The sequence below is a fragment of the Pezoporus occidentalis genome, unplaced genomic scaffold (assembly GCF_034315485.1).
Source record: "Pezoporus occidentalis ecotype Australia unplaced genomic scaffold, CSIRO_AGI_Poc_V1 ctg39, whole genome shotgun sequence".
NCBI lineage: Eukaryota > Metazoa > Chordata > Aves > Psittaciformes > Psittacidae > Pezoporus > Pezoporus occidentalis.
In genome coordinates, this window is record NW_026915713.1 from 2,903,840 (window position 1) to 2,931,672 (window position 27,833).

At 35.4% G+C, this 27,833-nt stretch overlaps 1 protein-coding gene across 1 annotated transcript in view; it reads left to right on the forward strand.

Annotated features, from left to right (window-relative positions):
• Positions 1–27,833, forward strand: part of TRDN (triadin) — a 95,460-nt gene that overhangs the window by 23,942 nt on the left and 43,685 nt on the right. Inside the window, exons 2-5 of the mRNA XM_062632538.1 lie at positions 5,044–5,253; positions 11,220–11,261; positions 17,792–17,929; positions 19,826–19,852. Of these exons, the coding sequence (XP_062488522.1) occupies positions 5,044–5,253; positions 11,220–11,261; positions 17,792–17,929; positions 19,826–19,852 (417 nt within the window). The remainder of the gene's footprint in view (positions 1–5,043; positions 5,254–11,219; positions 11,262–17,791; positions 17,930–19,825; positions 19,853–27,833) is intronic.

Below are 27,833 nucleotides of genomic sequence, written 5' to 3' on the forward strand. Positions count from 1 at the left end.
AAATCTACCACCTCTCTCATTTAGAGCAGACTGCACTGAGGTGAAATGCCCTAGCAACAGTATTTAAAAGACATCTACGTTTTTTTTAGTAGCATGACTGGAGCACCTCCTGTATGAAGACAGGCTGAGAAAGTTGGAGCTGTTCAGCCTCGAGAAGAGAAGGCTGCGTGGAGACCTCATAGCAGCCTTCCAGTATCTGAAGGGGGCCTATAGGGATGCTGGGGAGGGACTCTTCATTAGGGACTGTAGTGATAGAACAAAGGGTAATGGGTTAAAACCTAAACAGGGGAAGTTTAGATTGGATATAAGGAAGAAATTCTTTACTGTAAGGGTAGTGAGGCACTGGAGCAGGCTGCCCAGGGAAGTTGTGAATGCTCCATCCCTGATGGTGTTCAAGTCCAGTTGAACAGAGCCTTGGGTGACACGGCTCAGTGTGAGGTGTCCCTGCCCATGGCAGGGGGGTTGGAACTAGATGATCTTAAGTTCCTTTCCAGCCCTAACAATTCTATGATTCTATGATTTTGTGACTAGCCCTTTGTTTTTAATATGCTCCGCCTTAAAAATGCATTGCATATTGAATATTTTATGTGATTGTCTTTTTATTTTTATTTTTGCTGTTATTGGCAGAACTAGGACTGTTATATAAAAAAAAACAAAAACAAAAACAAAACAAACAAAACAAACCAAAATAAAACCTATAACATAAATACAGAAAATTACTGCTTTATGTTTGAATGAGTCTGAATGGAGTAGGGGTATTTTTTGTTCTGTTTCCTGTTTGGTTTTTCTTCTGGGTATTGGAAGGTATAGTTGTTGAACTGTAAAATCAAGTGCCCATTCTTAACCATGGACTCCTATGCTTATTATGCCTTAAGGGAGCTCTACTCACAAATGCAAAGAGTATTTTATCTAAGCTGCTAGGACTACAAGCTCACTCTGGACTCTGAAAATCACATGGTGTTCATCTCAAAGTTGTCACCAATTATCAAGGTTTATTTATACTTGTGAGACCTTATGGTTCTTCAGACTGTATCCTAAGTGACAACTCTGAAACAGCAGGAATAGTAAGAATCTCAGAGTTTTAGCTGTTTGGAATTTAGCAAATCAGTCCATTGATGTAAATGTGACATTTGTGACCCTAGGGTATAGTTCTGTGTGCATGAGAAACTGTGGAGTTAGAGGTACATATTCCCAGAATAATCATTTTCTAGAAATGTATATGTAATTCTTTTAAGTTCCCATCCTCATTGCAAACCAATAGCAATCACAACCCAAAGTGCCAGGAGGCTCTAGCAGACATGGTGGTGGACTAGAATTGGATGGCTGAACTTGTAACATCCTTCAGCTGCACCCTCCACTCCTGTGACGGATGTTGCCTCCCCCAAAGCAGGGACAACTGATATGCTCATGATTTCTTGATCCACTGCAGTGTTCTTTAAAGTTAACTGCCTTGGATTCTGATTGGATGAAATACAGAGTGAAAATTGTCTTGGGAGAGAAAATGTGTATTTTATGGGCAGCAAGGATGTCTGGAAAAGTTCAGTAATCTGATTTTAACCTGTTGCTGAATGGCCCTTCTCAGTTGCAGAAGTAAAACTCTCTAGCCTCTATCAGATGATTTCAAAGCAATAAAAAAGCCTGTCTCTCATTCCCCCATGGAGCAACTGAAGACCCACTGACCTTTTGGGCAGGAGCTCTGCTTAACTATGGAGTGCTGGCTGAACTGTTGGAAACATTGCGTGTGTGTAGGTCCCCTCTTTCTCTACTGGTCTTGCTGTGTAAATAGCACTGCTGCAGGTTTGGGGAGATTAGCGCTGGAGGAAAATGGACAAAAATGCATGCAACACCTGGGCACTTCAAAGCAAGGAACAGGCAGAGAAAGACATCAGGATAGTACCATGCAATAACAGAATGGTTTTAGGGGGGAGGGCAGTCATCTTGGACTTTTTGGAAACAACCCCCACATGAGATTGTGTAGTAGCAATATCAATATCTCCCTTGGGAGTTCTCAGATAAACTCCTCCAGCCAATTTTGTTTATATTAGCATCTAAGAACATAAAAGTCTAATTTCTATTTTCAGTGGTTTAGGATATTCTGTCTGGGTTCTTACAGGAGATTCAGAAGTTAGTGTGCTATAGATTGTGCCTGACAGTCCTGTATATCTCTGATATCATGAAGCATCCCTAACAGCACTAGAGAACTTTCTTAGGTCTCCTGAATCATACTGCAAGCACTTGCATCAGGAAGCTCTGGCAGTGTAACAGCATTAGTCTTAGCTTGACTTCTAGTTAATAATTGTTCTCCCATTTCAATGAATGTGATGGTGGTGATTTTGTTGTATAACATCCTGAGTTTTTAAGGAGAAATCTGACACAGCTACATCAGCAGCCAAAAGCATGCAAAAGATAATCTTCCAGGATACTTGAGCTTTGTCTCTGTGGCATTGCTCAGATGGATAAATTATGGGAAGCTGTTTTCTTTATCAAAGAAGGCATATAGCAGCATGAATTTGAAAAGTGAGGTATACCAAATAGGAAAGAACAGTTTTTACATAGCAACAAACCTGGAGGAATGGTCCTTTGAATGGTAATTTTAAGTCTTTATCTATATACACACATAGAGTTTTAGTTGCTTGTATATTATAACTGTGCAAATATCTGTCATTAGTATGTCCTTGGAGATGTGCTGTGGTAGTAATCAGATAGTCAAGATGAGACAGTACCTTTCTGTTCTCTCTTACATATCATAAACTCTGACTGATATTCACAAGAGAAAAAAAAATGCATAATGTGTCGTTTATGACCTGTTGCATGCACAAATTACTAGCATTTTGTATGCAGTAGAATAACAAAATGCTGTTGATTCTGAATTTGACTTTTGGAATCAGATCTTTATTGCTATTTGTCACTTGGCAGATTTTTCCTCCTGCTGTGAAATGTTTGATCTAAAATTTATGTTTGAAGAAATGGAAATAGTGATGGTTTTATAATATTTTTTCTTTTAAAAAAGTGTATAAATTCTATCCTAGTAGATAGACATTATTCATAAACAGAATAAACATTCTATAAATAAGACTAGATTTCAAATAAGTAACAAAAGCATGTAATATGCCAATCTTCTTCTGCTTATACAACACTGCTGTGTAGCAGAACAGCTTTCCAGAAGCAAGGCACTGATCAGTGTTAGGATGCTTGCGCAGAAGGAAGTTTAAAAGGTAGAGCTAAGGGAAGTACACCCAATGCCCTACATAACAAACAAAAGCACTGTAGAATAGTTTGGGTTATCAATTTGAACACTCTATGGATATGACAGATTTAGAGTTAGGGAACTTCTGATACCAGAATTGTCTTTCACAGTTCTACAGATATATGTGAGATACATTAAGGTCATTTCAGTAGCACATTAGATTACTGTTCTCACTTTCTGCAGAAAAACAATATTCATTAGCATAAGGATTGGAGGACTTGTTATGCCTTTTTTTTTTTCTTTTTAGGGATTAATATACATAGCTATTGGTAATGTCAAGTTAATATCAAGGAACTAATCCTTCCTTCCTTTATTTATTTAAGAATATCAATATAGTGATTCTCAAATAGAGGCTACATAGACGTTGTGATTGCAAATATCTGAAAGTCCTCAACAGCCCTGTACCTTAGTTCTAGTAATGGTTTCCAAATGAATATTTGCCATTCTTTATGTGAAAATTGAAACAAAATCTGTTTATCTGTGTATAAAGCAGGTCTGTCACCTTCCTTACCTCATAATACTAGAAAATTGTCAAAATCCTAGAAAATTATCATCTTTATAAGTTTTATCAGCTGTGACAGAAGATAGGTGATCTCAGTGCAAGACACAAAGGTATGAGCCCAACAGGCAGCATCTGATTCCTTGAAATTCCACACCTCTGTTTTGGCAAGGGTACCTGAAATCACTGGCGTTAATTTAGGACAGTTGGTATCATCAAACAGACCTGGAATATATTTATTATATCTTTGAATACTTTAACATCAGCACACACGCATATATTGTAAACCTAATTAAGTATAGATATTGTGCTCTTCTAGTTTTTGGCTGTGGAGTTATGAATGTTTTTACTACTGTTATTGTATATACTGGAAAACAAATACCAACCATGATTCTTTAAGTCATCTCTTTCTCTTGTGAAGAGGAGTAATTTGAGAACTTTCAAATGTGGTCAGGTTTCCATAACCATAATTTTGGCTTGTGTCCTGAATTAACTTTCCTTAATACTCCAGGAAGAAGCAGATTAAGTCACTATTGTTAACTCTTCACTAAACAGTTAATGCACGTCACCTGTTTTCTTAGGTAATGTATGTAAATACTCACCTTCCTACCAGCTTTCTAGCACAAACCTGTGCTTTCTGGAATCCAGTCTGCTTTGACACTGTTATTCTTGTTCCTTAGGAGACTTTATCATTAAGTCAGAAATAACACAAATATATTTAAAAATCAACTACAAGCCATTTGGCAACTTGTAAGGATACTGGACATGTAAATCATTTGTGTTCCTATTAGATAAAATGGAGTATATATGTTCCTATTGCTATTGATATGTGGCCTTGACAGCAGAATTCCAGCCAAACCTCCAGTGGCATTACTCCATTACACATTAGCTCCATTACAGTCAATGGAAGTATGCTTAATCACATCACCTGAGAATCTGGCCTACAGCCCATAACAAGACAGCCCTTTGGAGAGTAATAATATTTTATGCTTTCATCAATCACTCTCCCAGGTCTGTAGCTATTCATGGCAGACTAAAAAATATCATATTGTAATCAAAAAGGCTGGTCATGGCTATTTCATTATAATTTCACTATTTCCAAAGTTAACTTTACTAAAAGTGGCCCCAGTTCAGGAAAAACTCCTTCCAGAAAGCACAATTGCCTGCCTTTAATAATACAATATTCACATCTATGCTAAATATTCTGATTACAGATTGATTTCAGAACAACGATATTCTCGATTTTTAGGTTCCAAGTGTTATATTCTATTTTCCTCTGCTTTGTCTTTTTACCTAGGACATATGTCTACAACCACGACAATAATAGATGGTAAGAACGAATCTGTTCCTTCATCATCCATGAAAGTGGGCAAAAAATCTGTTACGGAGGACCTTGTGACAACGTTCAGCTCACCAGCAGTATGGATTCTTGTCGTTGCTCTGATTGTTACCTGGTCAGCAGTAGCTATTGTAATGTTTGACTTGGTGGATTACAAAGCCTTTGCAGGTAAAATTCAGCATATTCTGTTTGACATCCCATATATTGAAATTAAAAAAAAAAAATTAAGGAGTATGTATTATGTAACTATGCACATCCTTTACATTCTTGGAGAGAGCATAGTGTCTTTGCTGAGTTTACCAAGAGAAGAGATACTATGAGAAGAGTCAGAATATACTAGTTTACACTTCATACATTTTTATGATTTAAATGTCTTTATTTGCAGCTCCTTGTCATCTTGGAAAATGTGTATGTTGACAGTAATATAATGTGTATATGAGCATGTATGGTCGGATTTCTGTTTTAATTTCTATAAAAAAGCATTTCAAGAAGGATAAAATAATTCACATTTTCTGTAACATATTTTAAAAACTTCATAGCTGCCTTCAGTGTTCTGACATGCTTGTATAGCTCACTGGCAAAAAAAGTGCAAAAGATAATTTCTAAACATGGTAACCCTAAATTCATCTTAAAAAATCATAAGCACAGAGGACCAGATTCTTACTATTAGCTAAATCACACGCTTGTTTTCAATAAGGCCATAATTCTAGCTTAGTTTAAGACTTGGCAAATTGACTGAAAATCAAGTTTTGAGGTACATATTGGTTACTGAAGGCAAAGATGAAAATGAAGTGGGTGGCACAAGGAATATGATCCTGGTTGAGAAAAGAGAGGAAAGGAGTGGGGAAGAGAAATTACCTCACTGCTACTTCATTTTTATACATTGTATCTAGCAATGATATATAGTGAAAAGTAAAATAAATTGACAACCTATGTTTGTAAAGGGTGCATAATCTTCGGCAAGCCAAACTTCTGTGAGAAGTTTGACTGGGAAACATGTATGTAAAACAGAAAACAAATGGTTATGGTTTTTTTTCTTTTTTAAATAAGAACTCCAGCTCTAAAGTTATCACATCTGTAACAAAAATTTACTAGGAATTGAAATTCAAACTTCAGCCTTTTAATTCAAAACAAATTGAGTTGATGTTTCAAAGTTAATTTCCTGGACTTTATTAGTTACTGATAAATTGATAGAATTTTGTCCTGCTATATATCAATATTGACCTCAAGATTTACTAAAAATGGTTTTGAGACATAGATCTTGAAAGAAACCAACCAATCCTGGATCAATGGATGACACAGAGGCTTGAAATATGGAGAAAACATATCATAAACCTCTCAGATTTTTTTGCTTCTCATCTGTCTTCATTTTCAGAAGGAAGTCACTTGAGTCCTAGCAAAATATAAAGTTATTTTTCAACAATCCTCCCAAAACAGGCATCAGATTTTAATTATGGCACCACATGCTTAATGCTACAACACAGACAGATAAAAACCAAGAGCGACACACCACCATATTCTGCTTTTAATTTTCCATATGAAATATCAATCAATCAATCAATCAATCAAGTTCTTAACATTTTTTCAATGAGCAGTCAAGAGCCAGGGCACAAACTCTTAGACTAAGCAATTCCTGAACTGGCTGTCAGCTCATACATGTTCAATACACTAGTCAGGGTACTGCTAAGCAATGAGAATCTGAATTTGTACTGGAGACTCTGGAAATTTTCTAAGCAGATGGAAATCTGATGCTCATGTTGTATTGGTTAAATGAGTTTAAATCCCACAGGTGTTGATGGAAACTGATATTTTCAGACCAAGCTGTAGACATAAAACAACGTAAAATTTAATCTGCAGGGTGAGTTTGTATTTTGTGGAGATTTCTGCGAGATGATACTCTAGTATTTTGAGTTTGAGTTCATGAGTTTGTTTCTTTCTCTCTCCAAAGATATTTCTGTTCCTAAGTGATAAATTAAGCTACCTTTTAAATCGGGTCTTCATGCTGAAATGTTAAGAGGAGAAACTGCTGTGCTCCTGTAGAGCAGAATTCATTAGACTGTTATTTGTATTTACATACCAACGACTACACAGTTCTTATCATGACCCTTGCTTTTCTACTCCTGAGTTCCTACTCAGTCTGTTTTTTCCAGTTTAAACCCCTTATTTATAAAAAGTCAATGGACATAGCTGAAGATTTCACGTAAGAGCACCTGTCAGGCGCTATTGACACTAAAATGATTTTCACCCTCTGAGAGTTTGGCCTTTTGTGTCCATTGAAGGTAATGCCATCTTTTCATATAGAAAGCAAAACCTGAAGTGTATTTTTTAGGGACTCATTAATTCTAAAATCCAGTGAAATTTTCTCTTGGGTTTGATACTGTTCTTTGAACAACCAGACCTGCATAAAAAAGTGAATGATTATTTTCAGAACTGTAAGTTTAGTTTTACAAGCATGGTTAAAATTAATTTCCTAGTTTCCAAATGTAAATGAAGGATACCAAAGAAATTATATTCAACTGTACTTTTTTAATCTATAAAACACAGAATATTCAGTGTATTTTTCCTTAAGTAACACTTTCATAAGTCAGTGCATTCAATTTCTTTCCTTTTTTTTTACCTGAGGTTCCATGAAGTCCAAGTTTAGGAAGTATGCATAGCATATGAATGAAGCAAGCTGAGAGAGAGAAACTTGCTCAGTCTAGAGAAGAGAAAACTGAAGGGTGACCTAGGAGAAGCCTGCAAATTTTTAAAGAGTGGTTACAAAGATGACAAGGGACTTCAACTTACAGGCTGCTACCAGAGACTTTCACTACATCTCTGTGCAAGAAATGACTGTCTCTATAGCAGAGCTGCTAGTAGTGACTGTACTACACAGGACTGACTTCACCAGAAAATAGGGGCTTGACATAGCAAATCAAGCTAGGAACCTTGTGTCTGAGGAATATACACAGTTTTGTTCCTCTTGATTACACTACAGAGCTGTTAGCCTCTGGCCAATAAAGAAAGTGAATGCCCTAAGTTATGAGTTACCCAGATACACAGATATTCATGGAGCTAAGTAGAAACACATCAGCAGAGTAGAAAGTAGTTTAGATTTGAACTCAGAAATTATTTTCTTATTTCAACAATCAACAATATTGCTGTCATTACCTTTCAACAATCAACAATATTGCTGTCATTACCTTAAGGGGAATTAATTCAAAATAGACATAAAGTATAAGTATATATATTTTAGGTCTTGTGTATTCTTTTAATTTACCAGTATAAACTTCAAGTTGCTTCTATGATTAGACTGCCAAACCATAGATTTTTCTTCTCGATTACTATGGTTTTACATTCTTTCAGAAGTAAACTATCAACTTTGGGAATTTTGACAGTTTATATAAGATGAAATTTGTACCAGGAGTGACTATATGAAAATGAGATATTTTCATTGTAAAATAGATGTGCTAAATTACTTTGGTGGGGAGACCCTCTCTATTTGGTATTTGAAAGGGATCCATTAGAACTGAGGTAAGATAAGGTATTTCAGTAGCTGAAGTTAGAATACATGAATTCAAGCTCCACTCATAGAAAGAGTTAAGGTATATTTTGTGCAATTTTACACATCCAGAACATGCTGACTGTAAATTCTGTAGTGCTCTGTAGTATTCAGGAGGTGTGGTTATGATGTAAAATATTGCAGGAGGACCCTGTGTTATGGATTGCATGTATAAAGTGGGGCCTCCTTGGTGGTTACGTGTCAGTTTGCTCAGAGGTTAGAACAGAGATGGGATGTGCAAGTCAGCTTTGGCAGTGGATTTTGAGGAAATTGTGAGACAAGAATTAAATCAGTGCTGAAAGATTCTCCTTTGTTCTATCTACCCAGAAAGAAATTAAATTTTGCAGTGTTTCACTTTATTATGTTCATTCCTTTGAGGAATGAAAGCTTGCATTCCTACCATGTTGTATTGTACAACTATAAACATGAATGAAATATTTCTAATGCGGTACGAAGGTGATGTGCATTACAGAAGTCTGAGATAAGAAACTAGGAATCTCATGAAGCATGTAGTGTGTATGAATAAGTAGCATTGGAAGATTTCATACGTTCTCAGTGTTTTCAGAAATGCAGAAAATGACTCATTTTGGTTTGATGTGGGCTTTGCAACAGTTTGTTATTACTACCATCCTTTGTGGTTAGAAAACGCACCTTAATTGGTTTCATAATTCAGGGATGTATTTCATGCATTTCTTGTACACATAACTGGATTATCTATTTTAATTGCTAAATGTAACTAAATAATTTATTTCAATCCTGAAGATTGATTGCCCAGGAATCCACGTTTGCTGATGGGCTAATAAAGTGTTCAGAATTCTCTGCCATCTCTGTGACCAATTACAGCTAATTAACACAGCCCTAATTTCAGATCCAGAGCTTTCAATATTCAGAGTAAATTGATAGTGATTTAGCCAGTCACCTGAAGGCCAAACTAAATCAAACCTAATAAAACTCACTAAATCTGTAAAACCCAAGACTATACACAAAATAATCTAAGTGAAATTAGCAGGCACACACAGCATGGTGAACTTGCCATTTTGTGGTGACTGCTTTCTTAAAAGAAAAAAGTGCAGATTCTTTGTGGTGGATAATTCCTTTTGCTTAGCTATAAGGAGTCTTTTTAGAGACCTGTTATGAAGGCAGATCTCTATGGAGGCAATGCCTGTCAATGACAGAAGAGAAGTGGAAGTCTGCAAAATGCAGCTATTCTGCTGATTTTATTTTTTTTTTTGTGAATTAATAATAATTATTAGGAATGCATACATCCATTTTTCTCCCAAAGTGTCATCACTCTGTGGTCTTTCTGTTGAACTTGTAATCACTGGAAACGTTTAACAACTGCAAAAATAAGATGGTACTTATATTTACTATTGTATTTGTAACGGTATATCCAAAAACTGATATTACTTTTGCACTTACACAGGAGAAATAATAAACTTCCAGCTTATTTTAAAGCACCAGTGAACTTAATGGAACAAATAATTTTGTCTCTTGGTTAAAGAGGTGTTTCAAAGTTTCACCAATTTGAAATAATTGGTAAAAAAGGTATTGACCCTTACTGTGCTTACCTTGGAATTTATCAAAACAGTGCTATAACCTTTTGAAACACAATTTTTACTGTATTTAAAGTTGTCAATCCATAGCATGAATAAACAGTTTATCCATTGCAAAGTTCTTAATGAGATTTTTAATTGAATTATATAGTACTTCAAATAATGCACTCAAACCTACAAAACAATTTGTTTTTCACTGTCTTCCATAATGATAAAACATAATGATAAAACCAATTAAAGGGATTTAAACCCTATTCTAGTTTAAAGAAGGGCTGCCCAGATGACATCTTATTTCTCATGTTTCACACTGCAGAAAATCTCACAGCTGAGTTATAAACCCCTAGAAAATTAAATTATGCTGGAAAGAATGACAGTCTATGAAGTATTGCAGTGCTGCAAGTACTGTGTTCATCCCAAATGGTCTAGCATACATAAGAAGATGATAAACTGTGATAGATCAAGGTCATGAAGGTCACAAAGTTGAAAATAAGAAATTTCAGAAACTGTCTCAATAAATAGGGAAGGATCTGAGAAGAGAAAGGTCTTGTGTGTTTGAATGCACATCATGGGATACAAAACACAGCCCGAATTTATGGTCCATAATGGTATCTGTGAAATTTCTAATTTTAAACAAACAAAACCAGCAATTCATTTCAGTAGCAAGTGCATTGGTGTAATTCTTTATTTACTTGATGTTGAAGAAATCTAAATAATTCAACTAAAATCCACTGTATGTAATAAATTCTTTTCCAGCAGTAGAATGTTTGTAGTTTGTGAAAATACCTGTGCCTTATTTAACCATGTTTTACATTGCTTTCTTACTGTATTATTTCACATCTACAGTGTATTGTTTTCTTTGTAATGAACTCCAATTTCTTCTTCATAACAGCAGACCCACAGAAATTAAATAATTCCTCACTTCACTTCTTAACTGCTTCCTTTAGTCAAGTGACAGCTGAGGATGTTCATTATCACTAATGGTGTTTCTTCCTTTTTTTCATTGGCCTTTCTGGGTTTCATCCTGTTGCCATCTGCTATAGCCACCTATTCACAACATTGTGATGATCCCTGTTTACCACCTGGTAAAGACTTTCTGCCTGCAGTGCTCTCAATATGTGTGTGTGCGTGCGGTCTGATAGACAGCAATAACAAAGCATGGGCACTAGCAGAGTGCCAGGATGTGGCAGCACTGCTTCTCCACTAACCCCAATTCTGGCTCACTGGGGCTGCAAAATTCTTTGCAATAGCCTCCTCCCCATTTTCATACATGCTTGAAAAAGGTCTGTCATCTAAGAGTCGCCCTCAGTCAGGAGACTCCCAGGAAAGGGTGACAAGCTGAGAGGTACTCAATTTACCCTCCTAACTGCCCTTTAAAAATGCCATTGTACATTTTTTTAACAGTATTGCTTTTTTAATCTAAAGTTAAGATCTGTGTTCTTAGAGAATTGAATACTTGCAATGATGAACAATAAATCTTCAAATTACTTTAGATAAAATGTCTCCCTGTTTCAGAAAACACAACCTGATTAGGGTCTGATCCATCAAACCAAAAGTCTTTGAGCTGATTTCAAATCAAGCCATATACAACAGTGTGTGACTATATAAAAAATACCTGGTATTAACTGATGGATTGTGACACTTTGTGAATTTCTAAAGTTTGGCAACTAGATTCTAGTTATAACTACTTTGTTCTCATTTGGCTGATATTAGAAAGAGACAGAGAAGTTTTATGCTATGAACTGCAGTCTTCATATTTACGACTTAAGTACCTATATAATGGAAATTACTGGGTAATATTGAGTCTGAGGGGGGTGGGTATAGTTTTTATACTTGCAATTCAATATAATTAATATGATATATTTATACTTACAATTCAGTGATATTCACTAGAGTTTGTCCTGCAGATTAGTGTCATAAGCATGCCAGATGTTACTATATGAAATAGGTAGATAATAGTTAAGGACAACTATGTTGGTAAACTGCAATATTAATAATGAAAGATTTTATGTATCAATTGAGTTTTATATGTTATTACTCTTCAGAAGATCACAGAGTAGAAACAAAATACTACTACTAATAACAAATATTAAAAATATATAAACTTTCAAATTAAAATACTGTTCTCTTTATAACGGAATACTTTACTAAAATTGGATATGTTTTATTATTGCAAACTAGTGTTAGGCTTTTGTATTTTATCAAACATGACAGAAATTCTCTGTCTTCATCAGCTGTACCTTGTCAATATTAATGTATTAGATTATACCTCATAGGTCAGTCTTTACACCAGATAATTACCATAATTTATAATTTAATTGCATTCAACTCACTAGAGTCAAAATATGTAATTGATGAAAATCCAACAATTATTAAGTAATTCACTGTAATTCATTATACCCCCCTTCCCCCAAATTTTTAAAAGAGGTTAAACTCTGAGTATGTATTTAACTATTTGACAAGCAAAACAGATTGATAGGAGACTACATTCATGGCAAAGTTATTAATAACGAATAAAGTGATTTACACAGGTAAATCAGTCACTTTCTGTTGTGCGCTTCACGGGAATAAATGACACAAACCATGAAACTCAACCAAATTTGCTTGAGGTGCTGCCATGTAATTAATCAATTCCTATTTCCAAAAGCCACTGATAAAGGACCTATTATCAGTCCTGATGAAAAAAAGGTTTCTTCTGTTCACAAAGTACCTCAATTTTACTGAAATTGAAGTGACTTTGTCAGTTTACAAAAATTGTCTTACGTCTCAAGAACGCACCTAATGCTGATTGAAGGACTTTTAAAGTCTGTCATTGGTTGATTTCATAAAGCTGTGTTAAGTGTGAGTTGTTAATTACTATAAAAGGGGTGAATTCTATTTTCAAATCAGTTGAAGTGAAAATTGTGATCCAAGCAGAATTCAGAACTGAAGAAATTAGTTGGTTGGAATTCTTGTTGTTACATTTTAAATAAAAAATATTGGTTTTGAGCCAATAATGCTGGAGAACTAAAAAGAATTGTAGCAGTTTAATTTTGATGTAATGATCATGAAAGCCAGTTTCAAAATACATAGTGAGTTTTCATAAGTATTTAATATCTACAGAACATCTTAAAGCTTTTCTTAAAGAAGTTTTAACCAAATTTGCATACGTTTCATAAAGAAAATTCAAACAAGCTTCAACATTTTCTTACAGATACCTATAACAGGTAACAAACATTCCCAGCAAAATTCAATTGAGTTTTCCTACAGCAAAGTTTTTTGAAAGGTAGTATACAAAGTAAGTCACTTGATTTGGTGGGAATTCTTTCTCTGTAGCTTTAACTCTTCCAAATTTCAGCATTTGCCAAAAAGCCTTTGACAAAAGAATTGGGGAAAAAAAAAAGAAAGGCAAAACTTTATTATTCCCATAGCAATGAAAGTGCCAGCAAAGTAATGAACTTTTACTGACCTTTTTACTGAAAAACATCTCTTATACTGTACCAAGTAATAAAAAACGTAACAAAACAAAATGTTATAGTAATTCATTGTTGGTGGTACCAGCATTAGTTTGGAATGCAAATGTTTTATCAAGGTGAATAATCATATCAATTATGAATGCAAAGATACAAATCTAAGTACTTAGCCAAAGTGTACAGTGAAAAGAAGGATTCAAATATGAAACAGCACTACTAATAGGATCTATGTCACATACCTCAGTCACAGGAAAATGAACTGTCATATCTGTGCTAATTTTTCAGGTTTCCTTTCCTTCCTAGTCAATGGAAAGGAACAGACATCTTTGCTAATTAATTCATATAACCCTAAAAAATATGTCATAGGAAACCAAGAGTGGACTTCTGAAGTATGTCTTTCTGCACTGATTTTTAAGGGAGTCTAGAAGCCACTAGGGAAACACCTGGCTTTAAGGTACATCTGGCAGATAGATAGGATAATCTGAATTTAAGGTGCGATTAAATGAAATTACATACTGACAAAAAAATTCTTCAATATTAATTGCATGTTTCATCCCTGAGTTTAACCTGCTGTGCAATCATCTGTTTCCTTCCCCTCCTTCCTCCTTCGACAGACATTTAGTATTTTTCTACTACATTATCTAAGAGGAACTGGCTCAGTCCTTATTTACAAGTTCAGCAAAAGGTAGAACTTTACAGCATGTATCTATCTATCTGAGAAATACTCTGCATTCATAAATGCTGTTTACAGTTTAAATTTAAGATCCTGCCCCTTCTATTCCCAGCACAAAAGATGATATGTGACATTAAATATACAATATATATATTGTACATTGCATACCATGTATAAAATATTAATCAGTTTATAATTATATGTTAGGAACAAATGATATATTACATAGTATGTAACACAGTCTCACAAGAGAAGTATATTATTAACTTAGTTTTACAATAAAGGGTGTTCTGAGGTCTGCCAAGAAATGAAGTGTCAGACAGAAGACAGTTAATCCAGTCTGAATGTGTGGAATCCAAGGATATTCTAAAGAAATTTACCATACTGTACCCTTGCTGGACATTTGTAAATTAAAAAAAAAAATCCAAATTTCATTCAAATATCAAGCTCAAACTTTGTTCACTCTTGAAGCAAGAGTATTCAAACCCTCTGAAAATAGTTATCTTTCTTTGCATGTGTGTGAAGTGACATCTTTCTCTCTACTTGTTATACCCTGAATTGCTTTATTTCCTTTGTTTCTCGTGTATTTTGTTCTACTAGGAAAAGAACCTGCTATTGGCAAAATTTTGGGGAGAGCTAAAAGCATGTATTTGACCAGTAATAATTTTCATTTCAGCATTACCTGGTGTGATGTTCTTAAGCATTTTTGGACACACTGTTACCATTGCCACTACTTTTTAAAAATTTAGGAAATACAACTGAAGTCAAACAGAAGATCTATGCACAATGAGATAACTTTCCAGGCCTGTCCATTAAATTGCAAGTGGATCTTACAGTATCTGTTTGTATGCAAAATTTAATTTTGCAAATACCACTGAAATGTCCTCTACCCAGCCCCCAGTTTCCAAAACTTTCTATGTTAAACAGGATTTGCAGATTGGGCCTGTTAGTGTAGGTGTAGCTGGAGAATTTTTCCTCTGGACACTTACAATTTCTAATCCCTTTTCATAGTTTGCTAAAGATGTCATGAATTAAAGACCAGGGGCTTTGATTCACCAGCAAAGATGGCTTGCCTTGGGGTGGTTGGAATAATTTCCTCTGCTCTTGATCTTGCTCTTCTCTGAGCATTTCCTTTGCCTGCCCAGGGGGAACAGCTCTGCTACCTGTGAAGAGGTTCTTGAACTGCTAGTTGATAGACCAGTATATTAAAAGAAATTGACACCAATTCTTGACTAGTTTACAGCTGTAGTCCCTGCAGCTCTAAAAGCCCGTGGCTGTAAAAGCAACTGAGCCATCCCTAAGCAACCAGCCTTTACCCTAAGGTAAAGAGTAGGTGGAAAGACAGAGTGGAAATCAAGGCAGCTGCCCAAAGTTAAACCATTCGTGCTTGTGAATCAAATCCTTGGTTATGCTAAGATCCCTCTGGTTATGTCCATTCTATTAGTCCCCTTGGATTCCTCAGCACCTCTAGATTAGAGTAAAATGCAAATGACATCAGGAGTCAGGTTTCAGATTTACTCTTAATAACATAAATATAAGTATTCATTCTCCCTGTAAACAGTTGAGAAAAGTATTTCTGGCAAATAAGTTGAAAAAATAAAATTTCTACATCTCAATGCATGAGGCCAATGAAAATAAAATGCCTTATGAAAAACAGAGTGCACATGCCCTGTTATACTACTCAATCATTCTGAATACATTAGTGCAAATAATAGTAGATTAAATTAAGAGATCACACATATTTCTTTGTAATTATGTCCTTTCATCATGGCGCTTGATCAATTTATTTGATGTACCTGATTGTTTAGTAGAATATATCTATATAATATAACCTTCAAGAAAATAATAATAAAAATATTTCTTTGGTATACATCACTGCTAAACGGATGTAAAATAATAGAAAGTCAGCCTGGTCTTTTGTGCTTCAGATTAACTAATTAGAAATAAATGGAATTATTTTATGATCCATTTGTTTTTCAAATAAAGTTACTTGTATATTTCATTATAGCACTTTTAGAAAATAACTGTTCATACTGCTGCCATTAAAGGAGTTGCTTCAAGCCTGCACTTTGCCTGTCTTTGTAACCTGCAAGTCCATGTAAGAATACTTCTGATTACTGCTAAGATTTGGCTTGTGAGTCAGAACACTGCAACCAGAAGTAGTTCTGGAGAGACTTGTGTTTAACTTCTTACTAAAACGTTTGCATACAGAAAGATAGTGGTAAACAGAGATACAGCTCCCATCTTACTACTGAGCATGCATTTCTGTTGAAATGCCTAGAAACAAGATGAGGTGAATGATTCAAATCACTTTTGTGATTTTTGTGATTGCCTACATTTGTGGGAAAACTTCACACAGATAGGGCAATCATTCAGTCTGCCTTTTCAAGCACAGTGAACAGTAACATGAACTGAGTGAGAGCTGTCCCTTTTCCTAAGCAGTGCTTGGTACAGATTTCAAGAAAATAAAAGTCTGCTGGACAGAAAGGCTAGAAGATATACTCTGTCAGAGGCTGGAAAGTTCCTCTGGAACATGGTAGGGAGAAATCTGGTGAAATCACAACTGGAAAAGCCTTCAAGGGAATGCTGGTACTACCCCCTGATGGTTGCTCTCCTTGGGTGTGGATACAGTAGGGAGCAGGGGCCTTACTTCCACTGGAGGTCCCACAAAGGTGGAGCACCTAAAAACTCACAGCTTCCTTGTTTTCCATCTTACTTGCCTGCAGCAGCGGTAGGACTAGACCTGATTAAATATGCAGATGTGCACAAATGTGCATGAAAGAAACTCTAGAAGAGTTGTAAGAAAGCGAAGACCAACACATGCAGTAGTACATGTTTGGCAGTAGCTGACTCTGTCACAATTGGATTTGTATTCCCCTTTATTCCGGGCTCAGGTTTATTTTAGCCTGATTATACACAGCTTTCTTCTTCCCATCCTTCACATGCACTCCATGGCAATGGTACGACCTGTCTGTGTGGTTAGCCAGGTCATTGTGGTTAGCAATTGCATCAGCCAGGACTTGTGTAAAGGGGAAGGCTCAAGGGAACATGAGAAATGATTGGGACACAGACTGCAGTGAATCCTAAACAGTCCTCAAGAGGCAGATGGCCTGAGCTAGAGGAAAAAAACTGGGCTGAAAGGAAGAGATTATCTAAATGGATGAAAAAGAGGTAGAATCAAATCTATATTTATACTTTGCCCTACCAAGCCTCTTAAGAAGAGCCAGAACTTGGAGTGCAGTGTCAGCTCAAATTATCCACTGGGTCCCTAATCGCTCTGCAAACAGCAAATATAGTAGGATACAGTTTATACCAGTCCTGGACAAGAAGGAGAGCTGTCCTCAAATAATAAAGATTAACATTCACAATCTTTGTTTCTGTTAAAGGAGATAGTATAAGTAGTCCTGTATAAAATGAAGATGAACTTTAATCACTGAAGGAGTATTTTTTTTTTTTTTCAAATGGCTTTTATTTTAAACTCTGCACTCAGGAAGATCTGTTCACAAGCTCAGCACAGAACCACTGAGAATCATTCATGAGACATTGGAAGAATCCACTGATTGGCTTTATGGCTTTTTTTCTTTACTGTCTGACATCGTATGGAGTGATGATGATGACAGTGATGAAGGTATTTGTAATGTAAAGACGTCTGTAACTGCTCTAACTGCTGTTTTACATGCATTATGTTGGCTTACTCAGCTTTTAACCTCACAGACAAGAAGGTCAAACAAAATGAAAAGTGAACATTGTTGCTAATAAAGCATCTACTGGCTATTCCAATCAGTAAATTGGTCTCTTTGTTAGCTTTCATTTCATGTTTAATGTACCATTACAGGAAAGCTGTCAGAATTAAATATTACCGTTAGTAGAACTTGAAGTAAAGAGCACTAATTTATACATAATTCAAAGCCACAACCAAAATATGCATCAGGATATTGCTTCAGAGAATGGCAATAGCTACTTTCTTTTAATTGGCAAGAATTTAAAGAATCCCGATAAACATACAAGATAGACCAAGAAACTTGCAACTTTTTAATTTGATATATTTATGGCAGAAGAATATATTGAATAAAAAAAAGAAAGAAAAAAAATAGGAAAAAAAAAGCATTTTGGCTGAATTGACCAGATTTTGAATGGCATCTTGCAAATAATTCAATTTACTAGAAGCTATGTTTCTGCATTATAGTAACATTCTTCATCTGACATCATTTGATAAATGAATGTAAATTACCAGGCTTTCAAATTCAGAAATAGCTAGCCTTCTGTCATAAAAAAAGGAGCTCCCTGGTGTAAGCAGAGCAGTAGTGGATCATCAAGTAACACTGTATTGGTCATTTTGACAAGCAATGAGTGTAGGAGACACATCTTCATTTCATGGTAGTTTATTTTATATTCTATTTGGCTATACCAGAATATAATTAAAAAGCACATGTACTGAATGTGACTTTTGCCAGTTTGTTCATAAACTTCAGATATTATCAAATTTCTACCTTTTAAATGTGTGCATGAGCTTTTTATATTAGCACCATATATGAATACTAATAGATAGGCTGCTACATGTAAGCCTATGAACTGGGCATCCTATTCTGAGATATAATTTGCAGCTAGCAGAAAGCCAGTCTCTCACACGGTTGAGAAACAGAAAAGGTGAAATATGGAGAGCTTGCTAAAATTTGAACGGTGTTCATTTGTATCATTTCATAGCCCCCAAAGAACCAGCAAACATTCAAATACTCCAGTGGATAAGTGTTAATGGAAGTAGGAAAGGTCATAAAATACCTAACATACCAAAGTTCAAGATATGAGTGCTCAGAGTGTTCGAAAACCTCAGTCCTACCAGCCTGTGGAATTTCATCAGTATCTTCAAGGAGTGTGAAAAGACAACAGGCAACTTACTGCATTATATTATAAAAAGCAAGTTCATGTGAACTCCCTGCCCGCTGTTCACTGGAGTCAGTGCAGCTGCGGCTGCACACTTGCCCCAGTCATTCAGGCTAACTCCTTTAAATTTCATGTCCTGCATGGAGGTGGAATAAAACACTGCAGCAATCAAGTGCTTGTATTTCCACTGAAATTGATTTTTTGCCTTGGATTTCACTGGAAGAGCTGCTAGATTTACAACCTTGTTAACCTGCATCTACATTTTATCATTTGGAGCTAAAATGGAAACACTGGCTGGACCTTTCCTTAAAACAGGGAAATATGCATAAAATTAAGCAAATTGTAAATTGTAGTAACAAGTTAACATGCAGAAGCACAAACACAGATTTTGACTTTTCTTTGGTTACTACTACGCATTGAATTTATCTACCCTAAACCCAGGAAAACCTCTATGGTGAGATACATTATGAAAAAACCAAAATCTCAGAATAGAGTGCTTGTCATATATCATATAAAGAATAGTTCGTCGTTTTGTTGTTTTTTTTTTTTACTAAAATGAGCCAACATGAGAAAAAAAATGTGGTTTTTTTTTTAATGATGATGATACCTGTTCTCTGACATTTGTTCTTTTCTCTTGTCTTAGGTGAAGTGGAACCTTCCCTGACAAAAGGTTGGTCACTTGTTTTACTCTAGAGGGCAAATATTTTGCAACCATTATAAGAATTAACTAATATATTTCTGATGTAAATCCTGTCATTAGTTACATGTCAGTTTACTAACCTTGTAAGTTTTAAAAAACTCGTTAAATGAGAAACTCTAGTAATAATACTAGCTGTACTGTTTTCTGCTCTGTGAGAATTCTTGTTTCATTATTATCCAAAAAATCTGAAAAATGTTCATTAAAAAAATAGAATTGCAGAATATTGTCTATACCCCTGCCCTGCATGTGGGATTCTTATTAATGCCGATATGAGTTCGGTGTATGTCTGGATTAAAAAAATGTTTAGAAATAATAATATAGAAAGGATATTTGGTGAGAAATAAAGGTGAAGTGTCGTAAGAGCATTTTACCTTGTGCCAACACAGAAACCTAAAATAAGAACTAAAAGAAGAACTACTGAATCTCTTGAAAAAATCACTTAATTATCACTGAATTTTTAAAACAGACAAGTAAAGCAAGTAGGATTTACAATATACGTCTTTTCAGACATTAAAATTGTTATGTTGAAACATAAAACTTAAGCTCAACTTCTATTAAGTCAAAATGAAAATGTATTAAAAAGCCTGAGGTTATAGGACGCAAAGTTTTTCAAAGCAAGGGTATGTTTATTTCTCCAAATCAAGCAAAGCTTGATAATAGCAAGATGTGTAACCAGACGTATGTGACCTGAAATTGGTATCCATCAAATTATCAGTAGTTAAATGCCCGTACTAAAGAATCTATCACCCCAACTGGTGCTGAGATTACAATCCAGTTTTCTCTGAAGTTAATTGGAACTGGATCAGGCTTCTGTTTAATGAAACATTTTGTCAGTCTCAATAGAGAATCCAAAGAATTAATGGGCTTGAAGACCAGGTCCATTCATCTTTCTATGGATGACCCTTCATGTTAGGGCTGAAGACAATCTATAAACAGTGCAGGAGAACATTCCATCTCTTTATTCCACCAGTAAGAATCACAAAAGGTTCAGCATTGCTCTGTCTCTTCTCTCAAAGAGAAAAACACATTGTTAATTTCACAGTGGATGTAAAGAGTCTAAAGATGTAGGTCATTGTTGGCAGGGATGCTGGGTACATGGGCAGAAGGTGTCTATTCACCATGGGCCACTGTAGCTGACCAGGCTGGGAGTACTGTGGGATACTTCACTGCTTGGAAGACTTAATCCATACAAGTATTCTGGATAATACCATGTTCAGCATTGCAATGCCTGCTTCTTTGGCAATCAGTGACATACCTTACACTTTGCATTGGGACACTAGGCAATACAATAGAATCCAGCTGGAAAATGCTTAAATTAGGCAGTTGGAAGAGGTAAGGTGAATGTTGAGGCCTAAAAGTCCTCCATCCAAGAAGCTGAATACCTAATTGCCAGCTTGAAATGTTTTCTAGAGTATTCAGAGTTCTCAGACCTGTTCTGGATATAAATGCAAGAGAAAGTCTTCTATCTTTGGTGTGAATAAAATGGACACGGAGCTGGTAATTCCTTTGGACTTACTATCTTACAGGGTAACTCAGCCACATGGATGTGAAAAGGCTCAAATTCAAATGTACTTCGTGGGCAGTAAAATAGATTTTGAGGGGGTTTCTCTACTTCCTGGACCTGCACTCAAAATTTTTCTCTTTATCTTTCAGGGGACAAAGAGTCCCATCCTTACCTCTCTTCAAAAAGCTGTTTCTTGACTAGGGCTGATGAATAAAGGGGTCTAAGACCCTTTCTGGGTATAGCTACAAGCTTTTACGTACCAACATCCCCAAATAACCTATTATAATCTCTAGACAACTGAAGGTCTCCATTTCATGCTAGCAGCTAAGATTTGTCCTTGATTGTATGCGATTTTGTCACCACTTTTTTTCTGGGCTACAGAAATACAACGCATGTGGTCTGAAGCCACCGGTCCCTTAGGCATGCCAGTGCAGATATTGTGCATATCTGCTGAGTGACCAGCAGCTCTGAGCTCCTCAGAGCTGTTACTGTCTCTCTTTGCAGGCTTCTCTTAAAATGGTGTAAACAACAAGGAGCTGAATTTCCTGGGTCTAAGACTATACAGAAGTTTTCTGAGAACTCTGTGATAAAGCCTAGTCAACAGTTTTCTGCTTAGGCACAGTGAGGTTAACTCCCAGGGCTGAAGCTCATAGGGTGCAGAAGGCAGTCCTGGGGGGTGAAGGCTCAGACAAGCTTGTGCAAGTAGGACATGCTGGTAGCATTTGAATATCCTAAGCAAAAAGATTACCCAGACTGTCCAGAACACTAGGGCTCTCTCCAGAAGATGAACAGTTTAATGGTTTGCACTCATTTACAGAAATCATCTCTCAAATTTCACTCTGGAAATGTACATTATAGTTGCTGTGCCTGATTTTTAAGTATTTGTATTGGATCCAATACACAGTTACTGTGGTACCCATGAATAGGATGAAAGTTTTTGAAAAATCTCCATGGCTAGTTTTGGTGTATGGACAAGACTTCACTCTTCTGCTTTGCTGACTAGGAGATATTATGAATGCTAAAATGTTAGCACAAAATTTACTTCACAATTGAATATAGTAACTGAAAAATAAAGAAGACACAATACACCTACATATTGGAAAAACTTCAAGGGGAGTAGTAAGGACACTAGAGGGATGAAGGAAGTGTAATGATAATCACAAACCCAGGGAAAGCAAAGATCACCTTCCTAGAGATGTAAATTGAAAGCAAAGATAATAAAAGTACAAGTAATGACAATAGGCTTGCACATTCAACAGGACTAATATCAGTTTCAGAATCCTTCTGCAAGGATGAAAATTCCTCTCTAGTGCCTTTTTTATTGCAATTATTTTTGCTAGTCCAAGTCTTATCACTAATATTTATCTTTAATAGTTAGAAAAGTCTGAACATCTGATATTGTCTGGAGAAAAAAAAAAGTGCTCTTTGGTGAAGGTAGTAAAAGAATATCCCGTAGAGGACTTTGCAGTCTTTAACAATGGGCATTCTTAACATGCTAAAACTACAGAGCATTTTCACAAAAGATATTGAGAAGCCTAATAACTGTTTCTTGCAGGCTTAATAAGCTGTTGGCTTTATTTCTTTCTATAACAATTTTTACAACTGACAGTCTAGTTCATTTTTTTCAGGGTTAGTTTTATATTTAGAGACAAATTCAGTTATTTGACAGCTGTTTGTTTCCTTATATTTTGGTCCTTTTTACTAAAAATTATTTTTATACAAAAAAGATAATTTTTTTTTTTTGATGGACATTACTGATATCAGTGGCAAGTTTGTGAAAGAGTTAAGAAACCTGGTGTACAACATTAGAAATAATGATCGTAAAATATAAGCAAGTGCAGACACTTCAGCATTGTCATCCATGGCTAATAATGAGATTATTAAACTATTCTGGAACTTCACTCCAGTTTACATATGGGTATCTGACAATTTAAAATCTGAACATGGATTCCTCATTTAGGTAGCCAGGATACACCTGAAAAAACCTGCACACATTAACAGTGGGGGGTTTTGCATGTTAAAGTCAATGCATTCTGGCTGGGAAACATGAATCTAATATGTGGTCTTATGAATAAATTGCTGGAAACCTTTGGAAAATATTCTAAGATCAGAATTATTTGTTTTTTTTACTCTATACTTCAAAGATTAAGAAATTGTTGTCATAAGACATCCTTCCTTGATTTTATATTTTTGCTTGGATTAAATCCTATGTCTTTCTCTCTCTTGCACTTCCTTTCATACACACACGAGTAGGTCACTATGTGAGTAATTTTCATTTCAATAAATACAATTAACTTAGAAAACACAGTAAGAAATTAGCCACCTTCAGGGTACTGTTAACCATGTCTGTATTACCAAATAGTTTTTTATTGGCATAAGATTCTTCTATATCAAAAATAAAAAGAAAGTATTTCCTTGAAGGAGAGATGGATTGCTAAATTTCTGTGAATTTGGTTATGTATGAGGTAGAAAAATGTATTAAATAGTTCTATGAAATGATCCTTCTTTTTTTTTTCTTGGATCTAAATTTTTTTTTTTAGAACAATGCAGTTTAAAAAATCATAGATTAAAACAAGAAACCACAAAACCCCAGAAACATCAGTTAAAGCTTGCAAGAACTTTTAATTATAAATAAACTGTTCAGCAAATCACCTTATTTTTCTGTTTTCAGTCTTCTATTTATTCAGCACAACAGCACAAACTATTTATTTGTTCAGATCTGGATATTAATCTGCACTAACTGCAACCACCAAAATGCTCCCAAAAGGAAAGATTCTGAGACCAGATAATTTCTCACGTCTCCTTTTAAGAGTAATCAAACAGACTTCAATGAAAGCTTTGCCTGGGAAAGGGGAGAGGTAGGAACCATCTGCTTAGATAGCCTAGATGCTAAACTGGGTTTGAAAATGTTTTTTAGCCTATAAATGCCCGAAAAGAACTGGCTTGGGTATTCAGATGGGGTAGTTAAAAACATAAAAATATTTAAGGTCCTGCAATTTATAATGTGTGTCAGATTGTTTCTATCTATTAAGTACATAAGAGCAGTTATGTAGGATCAGACCAAAAGTCAAACTCACCCAGTGGATGGGACAGAAGTCCAGATTCTTACATATAAAATTCTTTGCTACAAGGGTTTTCTAAAGTTTAAAATAACTATAAGCTACAAATAAATATTTCTTACTGCTGATCTCAGAAGACTATCTGGAAAAATTCACATTGCTAGCTAAAATGGTAACTATATTTCTGGGCAGAATACTGAAATTAGAATATTGGTTTTATAATTTAGAAGTCTTTTTGCTATACAGTAACAAATCTGGAAAAATAAAACAAGTGGGCTTTCTGGAAGTAACATTCATATTCATAAACCAGTTTTCAAACAAAAAATTGACAAGGAAGTTCAGAATACCAAACCTCAAAACTTAGTTGCCAATATGGTTGTTATATGTGTCTTAGAAATTCACTATGCAGTTCCATTCACCCCTAAAGTATGTATCTATTTGCACTGGCAATGCCTTCTGAATTCAGTTTCTTTTACGTTGCCATATGGTAATGTTCACTTTTCTGTATATGAGTTGCTGTAATAGGTCTCTCTAAAAGGCTTTCACTGTCTCCCTAGGCTACACTTGACTACAAAGCATTTTGCATATCTTTGTGTAAAGTACACCCTGTGTTAAAAGATGACAATCGTTGATTGGTTCAATTCTCAGATGTTAAACTGCTTTCCAGATATGTACTTTTTTGCGTTTTTGTGGCATCCATTTCTGTTATTAATGTTCTTTTAACAATCTCATCTTATTTTACTTACTCTGACCAATACAATAATAGCATACACGTGAAAAATCAGCATTTTATAATGGGAAGAAACTATCTTCCATATTATCCAGATGAAACAAAACTATATGCCACTAGGGAACAGGGTTGTTCACTTACAGTTCTTTTGCTACTGAAGAACAGTGAGAAGGTTTCAGTTTGAGTCAAAACATTTTAGTCCAGACTTGCCAGCTACCTTTCAAAAGGTACAGAATTTTGAGCCATAAGGCTAGTAGAAATCCTGGGAAGTTTAGCAGCACAAAGGCTTGCAGCTGTTTAATCTACCCTCTTAAATCAGGGAAAACACTAAGCAAAACTATCCATGTTACCTTTGTGGAAAACATTTGTGACCCAGCAATGAAGCACTGAGGAGTTTGAAAGTGTTCTCTGACTCTCAGAGAAGGTGCCTCCCTGGCTGGGAGCCTGGTGTGCCTGAGACAGGGTAAATACCTGAACTGGGAAGTAAGGGGGCCTTCCAAAACTAGTTAAATCCACAGCACCAAAACAGGAGGTCCTCAATGTTTCTGGGTGAACTCACATCCCCTCACAGCAACTGCTGTGCCAAGGAGAGGATATGAAAAGTGAAGCCCCATGCTCACGACCCACAAAAACAGTATCTCTGCATGCCAGATGCCTAAAAAAAGCCCCCCCAAAAACACTCAAAAAACCCCAGCTGGCTCTAGAAGTGATTGAGTTTATAGAGGAATATGCATTTGAAGACCAATTCATTAAGGTGGGATCTGCAGAGTTAACTTTTAAAGCTGAGCAAAGGAACTGTGGTTAGTCTTGTGATTTTTTCTTTTTCTTTTTTTTCCCTCCTTCCACAAAAACACCCCTACTGAATAGATTTATATGGGAAAACGTGTCTTTGATGCTAATCAAGATTAGCAATTTTATGTATTACTGTATATATCATTTTACTCAGAGTCTACAAGTTTTGTCTGCATTTTTTTGGGCACAAAATAACATTCAGCTAATGCAGACTCTGATAAAATTGGTTATGAAAAACATCATTTAAAACTGGTCCAATAACATCTTTGCAGGCTGGAATCCATACAAAGAAACATTTCAAGACAATTTGACTTTCCACAGAAGGAAAAGAAAAGCCTGGGTTTGATCACGTGGCTCTTATCTCTGATTTGTTTGGGTTAAGAGGTTTGTGGTTAATTTTTGCAATTAGCATTCTTTTTACCTTTGAGAACCAAGGTACAGAACTGCAGTCTGGGAATGAGAAAAACATTTATAACATATTTATATACTTGGAATAAAAATTACTGCCATGTAAAAATTGCTTAGAGTTGAAAACCGTTTAATATCTTCCACTTTTAATTCCTTCATACTTTCCTTCTCCTCTCAGATTTTCAGGAAAAATAAATATTTTTCTACTTTGCTAAAAGACAATTCTGTATTGAAAGATTTCGTGGGATTAAGTTTTTAAGCAGATTTAGTAGATACACAAAATTCCTAAACATATAAAAACAAAGGCAGAAGGTCAATGACACAATGACACAACAAAGGGAAATCACGACAATCAGTAATTTTGTGATAAAATAATAAATATATAGTTAATTATATATGCCTCCTCACCATTAATTGCTAGAGCTATTTTATTCTATAATAAGAGGAATGTTATTTCAAACATAGAAATAAAGAAAAGTATGTATATATTTAATTGTCTTTAATATAATGAGAAAAGGAGTGGAATAAGTTCAGTTTAGAAAGTTGGAGATTATGAAAGACTGGTTTGTAATAAAATCTTTACAGGGGCTGGGATGTTTTGCTGTTATGAAAATAACATGCAGACTGTTCTGAAAATGTCTTCCTTGTAATGCATCTCTTCTGATGTATGTCTTGTAAAAATAAAAATAACACCACACCACACTGGAATAAAGCATGTCTCAGCATTGATGATGATGCCAGCAGGTCATCTACAGTGAATTTTTATTATAGACTAATGAAAATACAATAGTATGGGAACAATTGAACATTTGTTGAACTAGAATCTAATCATTTTTGTCCTCTTCTGGCTTTACAAAGAAAGCTTAACATATATCTGGAAGGCCATGTTAAATCCCTGCATTCTTGAGGGAACATAAAACCTACTTGGTTGCTTTATGCTGCTAAAGATAAGTAAATTGTCCAGAAAAATTTGAAGGTCATGTTCTCTATTATCTCTGATAGCTGTTTAAGGATGTCAAAGAAAGTATCAAGTGGAGGGAATAAAGACAGCTAAGGTGGAGTAGCTGAACTTTTGCTGAACAAGTTTAGGAAAACCAATATCACTTCACAGCAACCTTTCAGTTTGGAACAACATGTTGTTTGAGGTAAATATACAGCATAGTGGAGTGCTTTGCGCCAAGAAGAATGAGAAATAGTATTCTGTGATCTCTGTCAAAAGCAGTCTTATAGAGCAGATGAAAGAAACACTGTATAATTTGGCAAAATTTGAAAGAAAAAGAAAAGAAAAAAGAAACCTACATTCTCACTTTAAATTGTAGTTGTGATTTCCAAAGAGACGGATAGATAATTTTGAAATCATATTTAAGAGGCACTGTGGCCCATTATCTCACACAGTGGATGAGCACACAAGCTGTTCAGCATTTTCATTGGTAAGAGGCAATTCTTTTCCTGTAATGT